Source organism: Brugia malayi (assembly GCF_000002995.4).
Source record: "Brugia malayi strain FR3 genome assembly, contig: Bm_v4_Chr1_scaffold_001, whole genome shotgun sequence".
In the NCBI taxonomy this organism is placed as follows: domain Eukaryota; kingdom Metazoa; phylum Nematoda; class Chromadorea; order Rhabditida; family Onchocercidae; genus Brugia; species Brugia malayi.
The window spans coordinates 6053574-6069359 of record NW_025062475.1 but is presented as its reverse complement, the minus strand read 5'-3'; the positions used below and the strand labels follow the sequence as shown (position 1 = coordinate 6069359).

At 31.3% G+C, this 15786-nt stretch overlaps 4 protein-coding genes across 4 annotated transcripts; 2 read left to right on the top strand and 2 right to left on the bottom strand.

The window, feature by feature from the left end:
• Positions 1 to 2362: 2362 nt before the first annotated feature.
• On the top strand, positions 2363 to 7522 carry Bm13963 (UDP-glucose pyrophosphorylase, putative; the record flags this gene model as incomplete). Its single annotated transcript, XM_001899686.1, has 12 exons — positions 2363 to 2386; positions 3922 to 4023; positions 4354 to 4476; positions 4698 to 4868; positions 5313 to 5515; positions 5620 to 5704; positions 6046 to 6183; positions 6303 to 6403; positions 6475 to 6650; positions 6746 to 6909; positions 7091 to 7195; positions 7415 to 7522. The coding sequence occupies 12 exons, from the start codon at positions 2363 to 2365 to the stop codon at positions 7520 to 7522; spliced, it is 1500 nt and encodes a 499-aa protein (XP_001899721.1).
• Positions 7523 to 9002: 1480 nt separating this feature from the next.
• On the bottom strand, positions 9003 to 10913 carry Bm10869 (Uncharacterized protein; the record flags this gene model as incomplete). The annotated part of the gene is made up of 3 exons (XM_001899685.2): positions 9003 to 9161; positions 9523 to 9724; positions 10873 to 10913. The coding sequence occupies 3 exons, from the start codon at positions 10911 to 10913 to the stop codon at positions 9003 to 9005; spliced, it is 402 nt and encodes a 133-aa protein (XP_001899720.2).
• On the top strand, positions 9322 to 9899 carry Bm14276 (Uncharacterized protein; the record flags this gene model as incomplete). Its single annotated transcript, XM_043076724.1, has 2 exons — positions 9322 to 9392; positions 9797 to 9899. The coding sequence occupies 2 exons, from the start codon at positions 9322 to 9324 to the stop codon at positions 9897 to 9899; spliced, it is 174 nt and encodes a 57-aa protein (XP_042932658.1).
• A 665-nt stretch (positions 10914 to 11578) lies between the features above and the next one.
• On the bottom strand, positions 11579 to 15411 carry Bma-sars-1 (Sars1 protein, putative; the record flags this gene model as incomplete). The annotated part of the gene is made up of 11 exons (XM_043076723.1): positions 11579 to 11776; positions 11964 to 12051; positions 12142 to 12281; positions 12814 to 12930; positions 12992 to 13156; positions 13238 to 13393; positions 13479 to 13559; positions 13814 to 14032; positions 14236 to 14319; positions 14409 to 14458; positions 15276 to 15411. The coding sequence occupies 11 exons, from the start codon at positions 15409 to 15411 to the stop codon at positions 11579 to 11581; spliced, it is 1434 nt and encodes a 477-aa protein (XP_042932657.1).
• Between the last annotated feature and the right edge of the window lie 375 nt (positions 15412 to 15786).

The window sequence follows — 15786 nt, the reverse complement described above, 5'->3', positions numbered from 1 at the left end:
TCATAATCACTTTACTGTCTTATATAACATTTGTCTCCGAGTCGCTGAACCTCAGTATATATATGTATTTTTTTATTTCTCAAATAACAACAACCAGTAGATTCCGATAAGAAATCAGGTTCTTTGACTACCTGTTGCTGTTTGCCTTTTGTTAACTGCAAGCATGCACTGTCAACCATTCATCTATTAATGATTAAAATTATTTTTAACGCAATGAAAAATTTCTTAATCAGAGACTGGGTAACTCTTTGGGTATTTTAAATGTTACATCCTGCTATATTTGCAACGTGTAGTTCTGAATATAATGGGTTTCCGAGGAAATTAGTATAATGCGCAAAGTTTGATAGTTCCACTGAATTGTCGATAGGTAATTTAATACTACGAGAACGTCTTACATAGATCGGTGCACCATGATCCATCTGATAATCAAAAGAAAATGTTGACCGTAGTGTGAATTTTTTCACTGCTGATAAAAGCTTTATTTTGTGGTGAGCAGTCATGTCGAGTAACATAAGGTATTTTTCATTAGCTAACATTTACTTCAAAGTGAAATGATCCATTCTTCACAGTTTGCCCCTCCCTTCCAGCCCATTGATTTGTTTTTTTTTTTCAGTGCTTCCCTTCAGTGATAAACAGTAGTTTTTATCAGAAATTTTCACATTCACATTCTTTGAAAGAATAGTGCTATCCATCTTTGCTGTTTCAATTCTTAACTTTTGGTGTGAGTGCATTTGTTCGCATCTGTTCTAGTATCTCTTTACATTCATTAATTTTTCGAATTTTTGGGAGTAATACCGTTAAACTCTTTTATCTTTCTAATGAATTTCAATATATAGGCTTTTTAGTAAGCTAAGTTTGCTGTCTCCTTAGCAAAATTTATAAAAATTATATTGAGGCTAATCAATTTGTATGTTCGCGTCTCTAAGCAGTGTCTATAAACGTCGTGAAGCTTTAAGAAATGCAGGTTTTTTTCGTTCTTTTTTTCAATCTGTTCTTTATTCAACAGTTCAGGTATACCTTTTATATTCTGTCCAGAAAGTTGATCGGACTCACTAGTTAACTGCACTGACTGTTTGTTTATTTCAGAAATTCACCAATTAGTGTTCATACGATTACATGACGGAGTAATTTTATGTATTTAACTCTAGATAATTGTGATAATGGCTATAAAATGTACTTTTTGTGCATTCCTTGCTGGATGTACCTTTGATCTTTTAATGCGACTACCAGTTTTTTGTGATCATGTGTTTTGAACTCATCGAGATAAGACAGAAAGTAGTGCGTAGAGGAATTTACATTCAACATATGTTTACGACGTCAGATCTTTCAATTCATTTTGTTGTTAACCTCTATTCGTAATGTTTATCTTATATTATTGATATTATTGATCACTTGCGTTCAAAGCCTGCTATAAACTATGGGTTACATAATAAAAAGTTAAGCATCGCCAATGTATTTCGGAAGGTATATGTAGACGTATTTCGGAAAAGAAGAGCTTAGAAATGTTGTTGAAGTATTCTCTCACCATTCATAAGAAGTTTTCCTTGATCAATTTTTTCCATGGATTTGAGTTATTAAAATCAATATTACAATTTCCAATTTAACTATTCCTGTCTCTTTTTTGATATTTTGTCTTTCACGTGTACACTGTACTTACTAGCACTGTTCACCATCATCTAATCGTTAGTACATCTGTATTTAAATATTTGAAATAAAAAAACTGGCAGTCATATTAATTGAGGTGCTGAACAGAACTTCGTCGTATTCCAATATTTAAATTTTGATTTAAATGGAAAATAAAACTCATTTATTGCCTATTTAAGTTCATCTCTTCCGATCTTTTATCGTTGGGAATGAAATATTCCATTATTTGTATTTTTATCATAATAAAAAAAAAAAAAAAAAACTACCTGTAACTGTAATGGCTTTCGTTACACTTGTCTATTGAACCAGTACTTGTTATTCTCACTGTCCTTACTATTTGTGTCTTGAAGTTATATAATCAGTTTTATAATATTCTAAGATTAGTACTCTAAATCAATTTCAGTAAATTCGATGTTTTTATAGTCCTAGTGTGTAATTTAACATCTACAGTGATTCAATTATTATGTGATATGTAGGAATTTCTTAATGACAAGCTGTTGTAGTTCTGGAAAAAGTTGGATGTAAAAATTTTTTCAATTTTTACATCATTCAAGAAAGGAAGCAAACATCAGCCGTTGTAATGTTTTATCCCTGACGGAGCAAAGTATTCGTGCCGAAAGGAATTATGAACTTTGATTTTTAGCATTTGAAGGATAGTTATTTTCGGAGCTGATCGCCGTTCACGGTTATAGGGCTGAAATCAGTTCTGGTCGAAAATATGATGCAGAAAGAAATTGATAAGGTAAAATGTCTCTTTACAAATTGTCAATTTCGTTCTTGATGAAGATACGTGGTATCCTTAAAACATAGTAGGTTTTGCATCTGCTTTCGAATTCTGCTTTCATCTGAAATATGGGAACAACAGGAAAAAAGGTAGTCAGTATTGAATTATTCTATGAAAGCTTAGTGTTACTGAAGCGCCTGATACATTCAGACTAAAAAGTTCATCAGATGCTCGTAAAAGATATTTAAATTTTTGAAATCATTAGCATACGCCTAGCATACACCTGGGCATCACAATTTTTCTATTGCACATTTGAATTGTAAATATTGGTCGAATCGAGATGCGTTAAAATACTTGTTACATTCATTGTTTTACCAAACATTTACATTGAAAGCAGCAATGTTGGTAGGTTTTATGATATGCTATGATAAGCTTAGCAAATATAATTAATTGTTTCTGGGTCTTTTTCATCGTTTAGGACTAAGTTTTAATTTTTTTTAATTGAAATTCTTTTTTTTTTCTTACCAAATTTGTATTTGTATGTTTCTTAATGTTCAGCTGAACAGCTGAATTTCAACTTTCTATGATCTCCTCTTATGTAATTTTTGGAATATTTTCAAGTTTCAACACAATTAAAATTTTTAATATTGCATTTTTCGAGCACGGCAAATAACAAACCTTTGTTCATGTTATCAACCTTAAATTGATTTTTTTTTTCACCTCACCGTAACTAAGGTTATAATGTCATAATGAGAATTACTCAGCAAATTGGAATTGCAAGAATATCATTTGTCTGTTGAATCGCTGTAATGTTAGTTTTTTTTTTTTTGATTGGAGAGAGAAATGAAAGAATAAAATGAGAATAAGTGAACATAACTGTTCAGGAAGTTGGAAAAAAAAATTTAATAAATTATTGTCTCTGTCATGCACTAAAATTAGTGTGTCAAGAATCAGATGTCGAAGTCAAAGGTGAATTAGAGTGAGAGGTCATTGCATCTCCGTATGAATCATAATAATGCTCCTATCTTCTAATGGTTTTTCCCTCAAAAACTTTCATCGATTGATCTATGAGTCTAGAGGATTATTTATTCCATTTACTCTTTTCCTTACAGTTTTTGTAGTTTTTCATAAGCTGTCCTAATAGTTTTGTTCGATTTTCTTAGTGTAGAAGCTTGTATCATCAGTTTGCTAAGATGCTGATTAGCGATCGAGAGATCAAGTACCAATATCTTATTCACTTCTGATCTGAATTACTTTACTGCTTCAGTGCCAGTCTTCCTGCCTTGAGCTTTACATCTCACTGTATACCTTCCATGAATGAAGTGATATGATCTCTTCAAGTATTTTCATATTTTTTCATTCAAGAGTTTAACTGAAAATCGATAGAGAACAAGCTGTCCTTTTTAGATTTCCACATCAACCACACTTGTTAATTTTCTTTTCTTGCTCATTCTTTTACATTTTCACTGTGAGAAAGATAGGATAATTAAATTATTTACTTATTTTGAAATCCTTCCCAGTAATATTTACACTCGATATTTAAAATTTTTTAGAGTTCGGAAGAATGGAAATCATCAACCAAACGCGAAACTCTTCTAGGAATGGAGCAGGAACTGAGGAATCTCATAGAAACAGCACCACCCGACCAGAAAGAGGTCTGTTTGAACTGTTCAAAAGAAATTTTTTTTCCTGTTCTTTAATGGATATAAGACTTCTGAAATTTCGTCATTTCTATGCAACGGATACTGTTAATGAAAGGTTTCTATTTATAAGTTTAGGAGGAGTAAATGATGCAGATATGTTTGTAAATAATTCCATCATATTTTTCAAAGTTTCAATTTTAAAATATCTTCATTAGTGAAAAAAAAAAGTGTCAGATGCATGACAAGAATAATTTTTAAGATCTGTTCCATATTTTTAGTGATTAATGATTAAGAAAATTCCTTCATATTGTTTTGAGCAGCCTCAGTACCAGAAGTTTTTAGGCTGTACAAAAAGAATTGGATTGCTTCCGCGTCTTATTTTCACGATTTCTACGAGCTAAAACCACTATTGAATGGAAAAAAATTCAACCACTGCCCGATAATGCAATTATATCCTATAAAGAGGTATTCGTTTCACATATCTGATTAATTCTATTTTATACAGTTTCACAATATATTATTATGATCTGCTTTTGATCCAGTGAGAAAATTAAAAGGTTTCCGTGTTAAGAAACATGAGAAGATTTAGATGTAATGTGCGGCAGGTATTGTCTGTATTTGCAAATACACTGTATCATTTTTCTTCGTTTCTTACCATTTTTCATTTCGTTGAGAAATTATTGCAGTTAAAGCTGCATGATCCAAGCAAAGATTTGGTGTCAGATCGCCTGAGCAAATTGGTTGTTGTAAAGTTAAATGGTGGTTTGGGTACATCAATGGGTTGTAAAGGTCCAAAATCTATGATTTCAGTTCGAAATGACCTCACATTTCTCGATTTGACATTGCAGCAAATTCAGGTTTGATCAAATTTTCTGGTACAAATTGATGAAAATATGAGTGTTTCAGAGTTTATTTCATTTTAATCATGAAAATTTCTGCTTATGAAGTTATATATGTCATCAGTCAACAAAACACAGTGACTTAAAAATTTCTTCAACGGTTTAGGTAGATTATTTAGTAGAAATAATATTATTCTATCAGAGCAGTTTTTTCACTCAGTTTTACTTTTACTTTTCATTCATTCGTATTGACTGCTCATTTACGACGTTAAAAATGTTTTACTTGCATCATACTTGCTGCACAGTTTAACTTCCTCACGAATAATGACAAAGGTGTTTTAAATATCAAATATAATTGGATAGTGAATATGCTTAATAATAATGGCAAAATAAAAATTTTCCATGTATTTGTGCATGCTCACATGTATACGTGGTGTTGTTAGATAGTATAACAGATTTCAGAACATGAATCGTACCTATGATGTCAATGTACCATTGGTTTTAATGAATTCGTTTAATACGGACGAAGATACGAAGAAATTGTTGAGAAAATACAAAAATGTGCAAGTCGATGTACACTCTTTTTGTCAGTCCAAATATCCGCGAATATTGAAAGAATCACTCATGCCGATTGTCAAAAATGTTTCTGATAGTGATCATGATGAGTAAGTTGGCTTACTTATATTATTACTGCACTTTGTGTATCTTTTCTTTATTAAACCCATAAGCTTATTGAATTTTCCAAGCTATTAGCTTACTAAATTTTTAGGTGGTACCCACCCGGTCATGGTAATTTTTATGAAGCATTTTATAATTCTGGACTTCTGGACAAGTTCCTTCAGGATGGAAAACAGGTGAGATATTTCATAATGCTTTCGATATTTCGCATCGAATAATTCTGTTAGATTTTAAAATTACTCAGGATAACTATAGTTTAGTTTGCTCTTATATATTCAGATAGATGTTTTAACACGAATACTAGAATTGTTTTTATTTAAATTTAAGCAAGTACTCAACATTTGGTTTGATGAAAGTAAATCAAATTGTATGTTCATGATATAATCAGTTTAATAATTAGTTCTTTTTTAATAATTTTGTAATATTTAGTTCATAATTTTTTTTATATATACATGCAGACATAAATAAGAAATTCAAATGTTCACTAGCATTCCATCTGAATTTATCTTTATTTCAGTTCTGCTTTCTGTCAAATATTGATAACATGGGTGCAACGGTTGATATGAATGTATTGAATTTCATTGTACAGGAAGTAAACGGTCATCAGCCAGAATTTGTGATGGAAGTTACTGATAAGACTCGAGCCGATATTAAGGTTAATTTATAAAATTTTTACAGTAAAGTTAATTTATTTTTTAATGAAATCGAAGCAATTATAGAAATTTTCTTGGTATGCTTTCGTTCAGTTGTGAAGCCACTCTCTAAGATCTTCAGGGTGGCACTCTGATTCAGTACGAGGATCGGTTAATGTTACTGGAAATCGCTCAAGTGCCAAAAGATTATGTTGATGAATTTAAAAGCGTAAGCAAATTCAGGTTCGTTTAGTACCACACAAATTCAATCTTAGTTCAAATCAAATGAAATACGCTACTTCAAAATACTTTAGGATATTTAATACAAACAACTTATGGGCTAAATTAAATGCAATAAAGCGAGTAGTTGAACAAAAAGAATTGGAAATGGAAGTAATTGTTAATCCAAAACATCTGGATCGTGGTGTTGATGTGATACAGCTAGAAACTGCTGCTGGTGCCGCTATCAAGAGTTTTAAAGGAGCATGCGGTATATGGTTTGAAATTGTTTATAATTTGCTTCTTGGCTTTCCTCATCTATAACAAAGATTGTTTTTAAGTTATTTTCTATTTTTCTTTTTGCAGGAATTAATGTCCCTCGTTCACGATTTCTTCCTGTCAAGACTACCTCCGATCTCTTGTTGCTTATGTCAAATTTATATGAAATAGAAAATGGTAACCTAACATTAAGTCATCTTCGTTCCTTTCCAACAACTCCACTCGTCAAATTGGGCAGTTTTTTCGACAAAGTAAATCATTTTTTTGATGCTGTTCAGTTCTGTTTTCAAAACATATGGTTATATTTTGTATATGGGTTCATTCTAAGATCAATTTTATTTGGTGTTATTTTTTTTTAATGTTGATTATTTGTTACATCAAAAAGGCTTTTCTTAACCAGATCGAACAGACTAATTTTATTGTTCATTTTAGGTACAGGAATATTTGAGACGTTTCCAGGGTATCCCAGATCTGCTGGAATTGGATCATTTAACAGTATCTGGTGATGTATGGTTTGGCAGGGATGTTGTATTAAAGGTATTTTTTTGTCATGTTCATCTGTTGGGAGTTCCTAATTGTAGAGAAGATTTTATTCCTCATTTTGTTCAAAATTTTGAGTCATCAATTACTAAGTATATGTTTTCAAAAACTGTTAATCACTTCATACATTTTTTCCAATCCTAAATTATTTACTATGAAAATTTCTAGTGTTTCATTTTCACTGAATATTATCCCAAAAGTATGCTTGAGTTTTAGGGTACAGTGATAATAATAGCGAACCATGGTGATCGTATAGATATTCCACCAGGAACCATTCTTGAAAACAAGATTGTTTCTGGGAATCTTCGAATTCTGGACCACTGATAGCTTTTCAGTGAAGTACTATAAGAGATCGTCGTCATGCGGATTCTTTTTCTTAAAATTAATAGAAATTCGAACTTTTCTGAATACTGAAATTTAGTCATACATTGCAAAAATCATTTCTTTATGTGAAACTATGAAAGTTTATTTGCTTTTCTCTCGTTAGGTTTTCCCTTTCTTTTTTAAATCATTCAGTTTTTGATTTGGCAATCGAAGCTTAAATGTGTTCAAGTGTTTTGGAGCGTTGAACAAATTGATGAATAAGTAATTGTATGCTAATTCTTTCTGACTATGAACAATAACTTTTTCAAATAACAATGATTTATCTTTTATAATTGGATAGATCCAAATAAGAGGAAGCAGCCAAAAGACATAAAAATTATGATTGACTTTAGTGCTGTAAATCTACTCATTTACAACTATCGTTTCTTATCTCTGATAGCACTCTGCGTAGTTGAAATTTACAAGTTTTAAAAACAGTGATTCCACTGATGAAAATAATTTGACAATTCTCCCGAAATCCTGGAAATTGACATATTTTTTTAAAGGAAGCATTCATCAAGCACTGTACTGCTGACAGGACCCGTGGGAGAGCTAACAGAAAGAAATCAAAAGATAGATGATCATCGTTAATTTTCGTTCTATGAGCAGCTCAATTGTAGTTTATTTTGTTATAATGATTTGTATAAAAATATGCTTTTGCAAAAAGATACATATGTAGTTTATTTAGATTTATCGCTGTAGCATGTCAAATATTTAAAGAGTAGTTGAAGTAAATTTGACTGCGCATTCTTTGTGGTGTTCTCATCTTTAAATCAATCCTTCCGTTTTTCTTTTGTGATAATTCAAATAAATTGCAACTGTACAATGACCTATATGTAATCTTTTTTCCAACGTATCACAGTTTTAGTTCTAGCACATATGTGGTTTTTTTCATTTGACATTTCGTTGATTCACATCTCTTATCTACTTCAGGCTTGAAAACAAGTGTTGAATAAGTATGTTTAATTCAAAAGAAAAAAAAAGTGTACAGTTTTTTGTGAGATCCTATCCTCCACTATGTGTGTGAATTGCAGAAACCTTCCATTTCAAATTTTTTGCAACAGATAAAGAAGTGCTATTCATGTTTAATTGTATGAAGCTTTCTGCGAAAAATAAACATTTTAGCGTAACCCCTTAACAACATAGTATTTATAATTATGCTCATTTCATGTTAGGATCATGAACAATTTTATGCATCAATGCATCATATATAAATGGTATTTGCAGTGTGATTATTACAAGAAACCAGGCATTTATACAATTTTCTTGAACCGTTATTGACTTGTTACATTTAAAAACAGTGGTGTATAAAAGCAAAGTCTACAAAACTATCTGTTTTTTGGTCACTTGACCACAGCTTTTTTATTCAGTGACTTCTTTTGATTTATAATTGCGTTTCTTTCCGAGAAATTTGAACTCATACATTTTACCAACAATGTTGTTAAACAACAACAAGTGCAAGTATTAAAATGGCGAGCAGACCTGATGCAATTATCACGACTATTGTCCACAGCAGTTGAGCTATGCCGGCACACCAGAAATTTGTTTTACTTGACTTTCGCATTTCCTTACTTCGGTATTTTTGTTGTCGGATCATTGCCTGAAATGACAGTCGTTTTTATCTGCATGAATTACTACCGATACTATCAGCTTATTTTAGTATGATCCAACAGCAGGATCGAAGTGATTAATCAACCGTTTGCCGGAATGCCAGATTATTTTATTACTCATTCTGTTAAAGCTACCTGCTAATTATTTTAATGCAGTCAAATATTTGGTGCTCATTACGCAGCATTAGCAAAACAGTGATCTTCCATCATGATCCATCTCGGTAATTGTTCTTCGTGGCGCTATACACACCTAAGATGGGGACGATTGTTCCTCAGGGAATTCGATTATATTTAACGGAATATGATTTATACCTGAGTGTGTGAAGTCATATAAATTATATTTTAACTTACCGTTGCATTCGAGTATTGAGACAGATATGGTAAGGATGGATAATATCGCGGTGGTGATGAAGTGAAATAATATGGCATGAACGGTTGTTGGGAAGCATGCCATAATTGTGGGATTGCGGGGAAAGAAAGAGCCTGTGAATTGTACAGGATGAGGTCTTTGCTTTCTTCCATGCTATCGTTAATATCATTGAAATGCATACACCTGGTAATTAAATAGGTCTAGTAAGAGAGGAAATATAAACAAATAATAAAACAATGCTAATTAAGTTTGCAGTCATCTCAATAATATCACCAAATCTCAAGAAAGACCCAAAAAATATGAAGAAAAAATGATGCAGTCACAGTGTCCTTCAGCGAAACGGAACATACCGCAATGAATAGAAGATGATAAATAAATGGAACGAAGCGCAAGTTAAACCGTCTTGTCAAATTAATTACCTGGTGCAATATGAAAGTAAGAATGCTTATGTCGCATACCTACCTGTTTAGAATAAATTAATGGAATTCCTCTGCAGATTTTGTAATCCATTTCCACAACTTTCTACTGACCAATTGCTAGAAGTACACTGAGCTAATTTTATTTGATGAATTTTCAAAAGTAACTTACTTAGGAGATAGATGATGGTCATTTTTGGTTAGTTAATTTTCTTTGGTCAGACAGTAAACAGGATTGAAATTGTACTTAGGAAAGACTTGATAAGAGGTAAGAGGAGAGTTGAACATGCAGTGAACTGATGCGAACAATTTATTTTGGAATTCGATCAAATTCAATGAAGCACACAATATTAAGTGAATTTGGTTTTGAAATTGAATTGAAAAGAAAAAATTTTCAACGATTCTGCTGATCTGATTTTGTGAATTACATTTTGAAAAAAAACCCTGAAGAACAATTAACCACTTATTTAGCGAAACTATTAATGAATATTTATAAACTTTCAGATATAGTTCAGACATTTCTGCATTCAGAATCATATCCATGAATCTTTTCAACTGTAATTTTTTTTACATTGTTTTGTTGTACTAGAAGAATATTATTATTTAATATGTGATTAACTCTATGATTTCAAAATATAATTTTCAAATTATAAATAATTTCCAATTAAATGTTGTAGGAAAATCTTTATTCTGTACTTACTGAATACTATAAATAATATACATTCAAGAAATATTCATAACACTCGTTATCACAATTACTACGATTCTATGTAATATCATTCTTCATAAAATAAATTTTGTGACAATGATTATAGAGACTACTTTTTGTAATAATAATACCTAAAATTTATCCATTCTTCATCAAATGAGTAAAACATCATCTTGAAGCATAAATTATCATAAAAAATAACATACCTATGGTGACGAAGTAGTGCATGTTGCAGACGTATTAACATAACCAATTTGTCTTTATAACTATAAATAAAGTAGTACAGGAAGCAGAAACTACTATACATCAAAATGATAAGTCATTACACCTGATCCATCCCATATCGTCACATTCAGTTTTACAGAATAAAATTATTAACCAATTTACCAAAAAAATCTTATTTCTTCAACCAAGAAAAAAATACATTAAAAAATCGTCCTGCTGTCTAACACGCCGTCTCGCCCTTTGCTCCTACTGCTTTGCCTTCTTCCTATCGTGATAAAATACCAAGAGACGAAAGCAAAGTATGAAAGTAATACACCATTAATTTTTGCACCGGTGATAATTTTACAGTGAACTTCAGCTGAATAACAAACGTTCAGCGACATTTCATATCAGTAAGTATTGAGATTGTGTTGAAATCCCTTATATAGCTTATTATTTTTACAGGCATCAATGTATAGCAGTTTAGATTTGGTGAAGTCAGAAAAGATATGTCAGGAAAAAGCTGCCTTTATAACCAAAAACAACATAAGTCATCATTTCACAAAAAAAAAAAAAATAAATAAATAAAAAATATATGCAGAAGAAAAAATTACATCATTTAAGAAACAGAACGCAATAAATGAAGACATCAAAAAAAAAAATCTTTTCATAATTAAGCAATAGCAATACATAAAATAAACAGTAGCATTAATTTATTTTCTTTAAATCATTTTCAATCGGTGCTTCCTTAATGAATGGTATTAATTCCTTGTAGGGATGTGGCATAAATTGTCTTAGAATTTCCGGAACACGTATACCATTTTCTTCTTGATAATTTTCCAATAACGCACATAATACACGTGTAGTTGCACACATTGTACCATTCAACATATGTACGTAAGATACCTACATACGATAAATTAATATGTTTACACCAAGTAAATCAAGAAGAATTTCTATCAAAATCAAAGAAGATTCGAAACAATGAGTATTATAGATAAAGAAAAATTTAACCAAATATCTTCAAACTTAGTGGAACCTCCTGAACATCAGGAATGAATTTTCTATAGCACCAATTAAAGAAAGAACATACTTCACCATCCAACTTTTTCGTTTTCCCATAACGAATTTTCAAACGTCGAGCTTGATAATCGGTACAATTCGAACAAGAAACCAATTCTCTGAACAATGACTGTTAAAGGAAAATTCGAAAAAGTTTATAGAGTAAGACACAATTTTTCAACAGAATCTGAGAATAAAATAGAAAGAACCTGAATGCGGCACTGCCTGGAAACCACGCTTCTAAATCAAGCTTTTTCGCCGCAGCATTATTTAGTTCTCCCGAAACAATGCATACAATTCGAAATGGTATACCAAGTGCTTTACAGAAATCTTCAGCATTTTCAACCATCTATAAAATCGATACAATTGCCAGATTGTGGGAAAATAATGTAAAATCGACAAGATTATTTAATCCTAAGGTCATATTCAGTCCCCACTTTACATATGAAGTGGTATGATGCCTTCTACTTTTATTATTGTTATTATTTTTAAGCCATTAATAATTTCCTTTAAATGCAAGTAATTGTTGCTGCGGGTGAAATTTCTGTTGTTAATATAAGAAACGAAATTCGAAATTTTTTAATACTCACTTATCATTCTGTATGGTAATTTAAGATTCCTTTAAACAATTACTGTATGATAATTTAAGAGGTTTCATACTCAGAATTTAAATAAAAAACAACCACTCAATTATGTCACTATCAAAACTTATTTTTGCAATGTTCGCTGAACCAGTTGCAAACTGTCCACAAAATCCTTTCATTTGCAGGAATTTTTTAACGCCATAAAATGCTAATGCTATTATTTGTATTCACACAACGATATTTGTAGCTCAAAATTGGTAGATCTATCATTTCAACACGAAAAAAAAGAAAATTTACCTCATCAAGTATTCTCCAACTTTCATCATCATATGGAGAACATATGACAAATTGCTCAACTTTTTCAAATTGATGTACTCGAAACATACCACGAGTATCTCGCCCATGACTTCCAACCTACAAGTTCTAGATCGAGTAAAACTGTGGGATCTTGCATGGCGTCAAAAAATGTGCCTACCTCTTGGCGGAAACAAGACGATATGCCGGCATATTTAATTGGCAAGTCAGCTTCACTAATCCATTCGTTTCGGTGATAAGCTGCAATTGGCTGCTCGGATGTAGCTATGAGGTATTTCTCGTCATTGGTTTCGTCGCCGATAACTTCAGAACTTTTCCCAGTAACCTGTTACAGTGCTATGTATTACTGGAAAAAGACAAAAGAATTAGAAATTAAAAGCGGCATGGCTATTATTTTAAAAGACACCTTGTATAACTCCTGATCAAACTGATTAAGTTGTGCCACTTCTTGCATCACTTCTTTACGCATGAAGAATGGAGTGTAAAGCGCAATGAAGCCTTTACAGTGTAGCATTTGTAAAGCAAAATTGATAACTGCTTGCTCCAAAAATACTAACGGACCCTAAATAAAGCAAGTATGGTCGCAAAACCTTCTACAGAGAAGAAAAAAAAAACTTGAATCAATATTAACAATGAAATAAGCGAACTTTCAAAAAATAACCGCGACCACCAGCGACAGAAGTTCCACGATCACCATCAAACCCATCAATCATCATACAAAGATCTATCTGAAATATGAAAAATAAAGTAATTACGCAAAATAAATAAGTAGGGTTATGAAATACTATAACAGCATGGAAATCAATTTTTGAGGAATATCACTCAGAGATAGAAATCTATATATGACTTGTTACAAAACGTCTTTCTTACGAAAACGTAAATTATAATTTGAGAAATAACTCAAACTAAGCATTCATTTAAAAGACCATGTGACGCACGCCAATAATAATGCTCTCAAGTAGTTTAATTTTAATTAACCTACATGTGAGTATTTCTTTTTAGTTTTGATGTCACCAAAAGTCTTCTCCACTCTATTATTGTCTTCGTTATCACTGACCGGCACCGTGGGATGTATAATGTTGCCTATCTGAATAAGCCTTTGATGGCGTTTTGCTTCAAGCTTCTCCATTTCTCTCCTTTTTTCCACCAGCTTCTGATCAATTGTATTCTTTAGTTTTTTGATTTGTGATATTTTCAAACCCTGAAAATAAAGTTAAATAATGAAAATGTGTTTAAACAAAACAAGAAAGTTCGCAACTTGTTAAAGAGTTATTTATAAATTTGTTTCATATCCCATCGAATAAATTATCACAATAAGTATATTGCTATAAGTAAATATAAATTATGGCAATAACGGAAACAACTGTTGTAATATAAATGCAAATTAAATTAAAGGATTGCCACCTTTATGTCATCAGCACAAAGTGCTTCTAGGCGTTCCATATAATCGATTGGTACGGTATTATCATCAGCTACTGATTCTTTTTTCTAAAATCTTCACTGTTCATATTGATAACGACAACACTATTGAGCACCAAATAAATAATACAACGTGCCTTCATTTTTTCTCCAATGACTTTGCTGCATAAATTGATCAACCTGTTGAAATTATCTGTGGAAAAACGATCTGGAAAATGTAATTAAACAATTACATTTTGAGAAATCAAGGATTTTTTAAACAAAATGCCTTAATGAAACGAGACCAAATATCAGTTAGCAAGTCTTGCCGTCCATAATCCATCCCCTATTAGAGCGCTGAAAATTAAATATATACATCAAAAATGGAATTTTTGCCACCTTGAGTTATTCACTAATTTCGAATATTCAACGATCTTATCAAGAAACAATCTTGAAATTTTCTTATATTTCGAAAAGCTAATTTCACTAGATTTAATATTTCCCACCCCTCATATCGCCGATAATACTATATATAGAACCACTTTTCGAAATACATGAAAAACAGATTTTTTAAAAAAGTTTTAACTTTAAGTACATATGGTTTTCGACAGTCTTTAACTTTTTGGTTGTGTTTCACTATAGTTTATCTATTACTTGTTCTCAATGGTTTAAGTTGAAGAAAAATTAAATATAAGAAGGAAACATACGGCATGACGCATAACAACATTGTTCTCCTACTAGTGCTATCCCTTCAACTTCGATTAACAAAAAACGTATAAATAATGTTCAAACATATTAAAGAAAATAATCGCATTTTCTAAAGACAGAAGTCCTTTAGCTTCTAGAAGCTAGTCAATAGGTTTTATGTTACAGAATTTTATTTTACCTTTCTATTTCAAAACAGCTTTTTAACCTGAAATAAATCTAAAAAAAAAAAAAAAAAAAAAAACAGCTCCTTTAAAAATGATGATGCATACTAAAAATTTCAGAAACGCAAATGACGTATACGCAATTTGAATTTTATTCAGTACAAAATTCTCCCCTACCTCTTCTCCATCGTTGATCATAATCAATAACGTCGTCAACAAGTTTGACATCCTTATATCGTTTTCGTTGCGAATCTCGTACCAGTTCCGGATCACCGCCTTTCTCTTCTCGAAACAAATCAATGTCTAGAACCATCCTAAAACAATAAAATGAACATTATAATTTATAAGTTTTCGGCAACGAAATGATAGCGAACTAATTCTTGAAAACACAAGAAATAAAACTCTCCACGCCATCAAAAAGAAAAAAGAATTGTATAATACAACAAATTGTAAGCATCACTACAAGCAATGTGTTGGCAAGAATATATTTGTAAATATAACAAAATGATTAAAGTTCAACCCTATCTTAAAAAAAAATATATGAACGTTTAGAACATCTTTATAATTCACAAAATAACAGAAGATACAAACTGCAAAAAAAAAAAAAAATTGACCAGTACTTATAAAAATGATACTGATCACACGAAACACCAGCTTTGTAAGATGCGGTACAAGCATTTCAAACATC